This window comes from Engraulis encrasicolus, chromosome 14, assembly GCF_034702125.1.
Source record: "Engraulis encrasicolus isolate BLACKSEA-1 chromosome 14, IST_EnEncr_1.0, whole genome shotgun sequence".
NCBI classification, from domain to species: Eukaryota; Metazoa; Chordata; class Actinopteri; order Clupeiformes; family Engraulidae; genus Engraulis; species Engraulis encrasicolus.
Genome location: NC_085870.1, coordinates 37,498,158 through 37,499,853, shown reverse-complemented (window position 1 = coordinate 37,499,853; position 1,696 = coordinate 37,498,158). Strand labels below are relative to the sequence as shown.

Below are 1,696 nucleotides of genomic sequence, written 5' to 3'. Positions count from 1 at the left end.
GTTGGATATTGTTTGTAACGAAATTGCATTGCTATTTTGAGGTAAATTTCGATCTATTTGGCTCTAGAAATGATGTTTCCTTTGCCTGGAAATGTTGTGGCTAATCTCATTCTACTTTCGGTTAGAAAATGACAAAGTGTACTGTAATTACTGCAATGTGAATTACAAATACAGTTAATCGACAACGTCCACGATGTATCACTTGAACACCGCGCATCCAAGCCTTGTAAAAGACGTGATTCATCTCAACATAGCTTCGCCTCGATGTCTGCACCGTTATGTGCCTTCGTTGTTGGCTCGCAACTTGAAGCCTCCCTCGTTTGCGCATTTCAGGTTTAACTTTTCTTGTTAATCACTTGACACTTGTGTTGTTAATAAAAACAAATCCTGAAAGAAAAACATAATGTTTTTGATGTATTTTTGTTATACAAGAGTATAGGGCATGGTGGGCCTAAATGTGTGCTGTTTTTAATATAAAAATGTTAATGGTTAATCGATTATTAATCATTAATTCTCCCGACGATCGACGAAGAATTTTTCACCGTATGCACATCCCTAGTTGCTGAACATAGGGGCCAATAGGTAAAGCAAAAATATGTGTCTGTATGCTGTTAAGGGTCGCAGGGGACAATCGGGCCATGAAGAAATTCAAATGAACAAAGAATTAAAACAAACGGTAGCAGCTGAACTATGACAACTGTTGTTTTCATTTTCAATTGATAAAATTAAAGAATATCACCAGTGTACATTTTTTTTTTATTTTAAAATTTTGATTTTTTTTGCCATCTCTGTTTACTGCTGCTATTCACGGCCATTCATTTGGGCCTTGTTGTTCTCCCCATCAACCCTTCACTAACTTTTTCTATTTTTTTAATTATTTATTTATTATATTTTTTTACATTTCTGAAAATGTAAAATGCTTTTTAAGCCAAAAGCGCCTGTCCAGCCCTGCTGAATATCTATAAAATCTATGTTAGATGTATAGTATCTATATCTATATAATATCTATATTAGATATACATGTATAATGTTTTTATTATTATTATTATTATTATTATTATTATTATTATTATTATTATTATTATTATTATTATTTACATTTCTGAAAATAGGGGGACCTGAAACCCCTGGTCTGCTCCTGTTCAGCTGTTACAATGTACATTCAACATGACAAAGGAATATTATCTGCTTTACCACAAGGTGAATATTACAACAACAACAAAAAATGGTTGATTTACTCACTGGTCATAATTCCACTTGGAGTGGTTATTGGTGCAGTCAACCCCAGATCCAAGTCAGTAGTCAAAGTCAGCCTTATTCCTCAATGTGTCTTCACCAGGGGGGCAGCCCGCACATCGTCCAGAAATCAGGGCTCAAGGCACTTGTCCCTAAAGAGGATGTAATCATGGAAACGTCAGTAGTGTAAGGCTGCAACTTGTCTTAATAATAATAATAATAATAATAATTGTATTTGTATAGCACTGTGTCATACAAGGCATGTAACTCAAAGTGCTTAACAAATGGGAAAAAACATTGTTAGAGTTAGATTTAAAAGGAGAGGTATAGAGGAGAGGCAGAAAAAGCAGGAAGGCAGAGGAAGAAGAGATAGACAGAGAATGTAGAGTCATAAGGTCAACGTAGGTTAGGACCAGGATTCTTAGATGTGTAAGGTCCATAGTGGCTGGGCCTATCATAA

General features: G+C 35.1%; 1 protein-coding gene across 1 annotated transcript in view; it reads left to right on the top strand.

Annotated features, from left to right (window-relative positions):
• LOC134463466 (myosin heavy chain, fast skeletal muscle) overlaps window positions 1–1,426 on the top strand; it is a 9,535-nt gene extending 8,109 nt beyond the window's left edge. Inside the window, exon 22 of the mRNA XM_063216662.1 lies at window positions 1,340–1,426. Within this exon, the coding sequence (XP_063072732.1) occupies window positions 1,340–1,426 (87 nt within the window). The remainder of the gene's footprint in view (window positions 1–1,339) is intronic.
• Window positions 1,427–1,696: the final 270 nt, after the last annotated feature.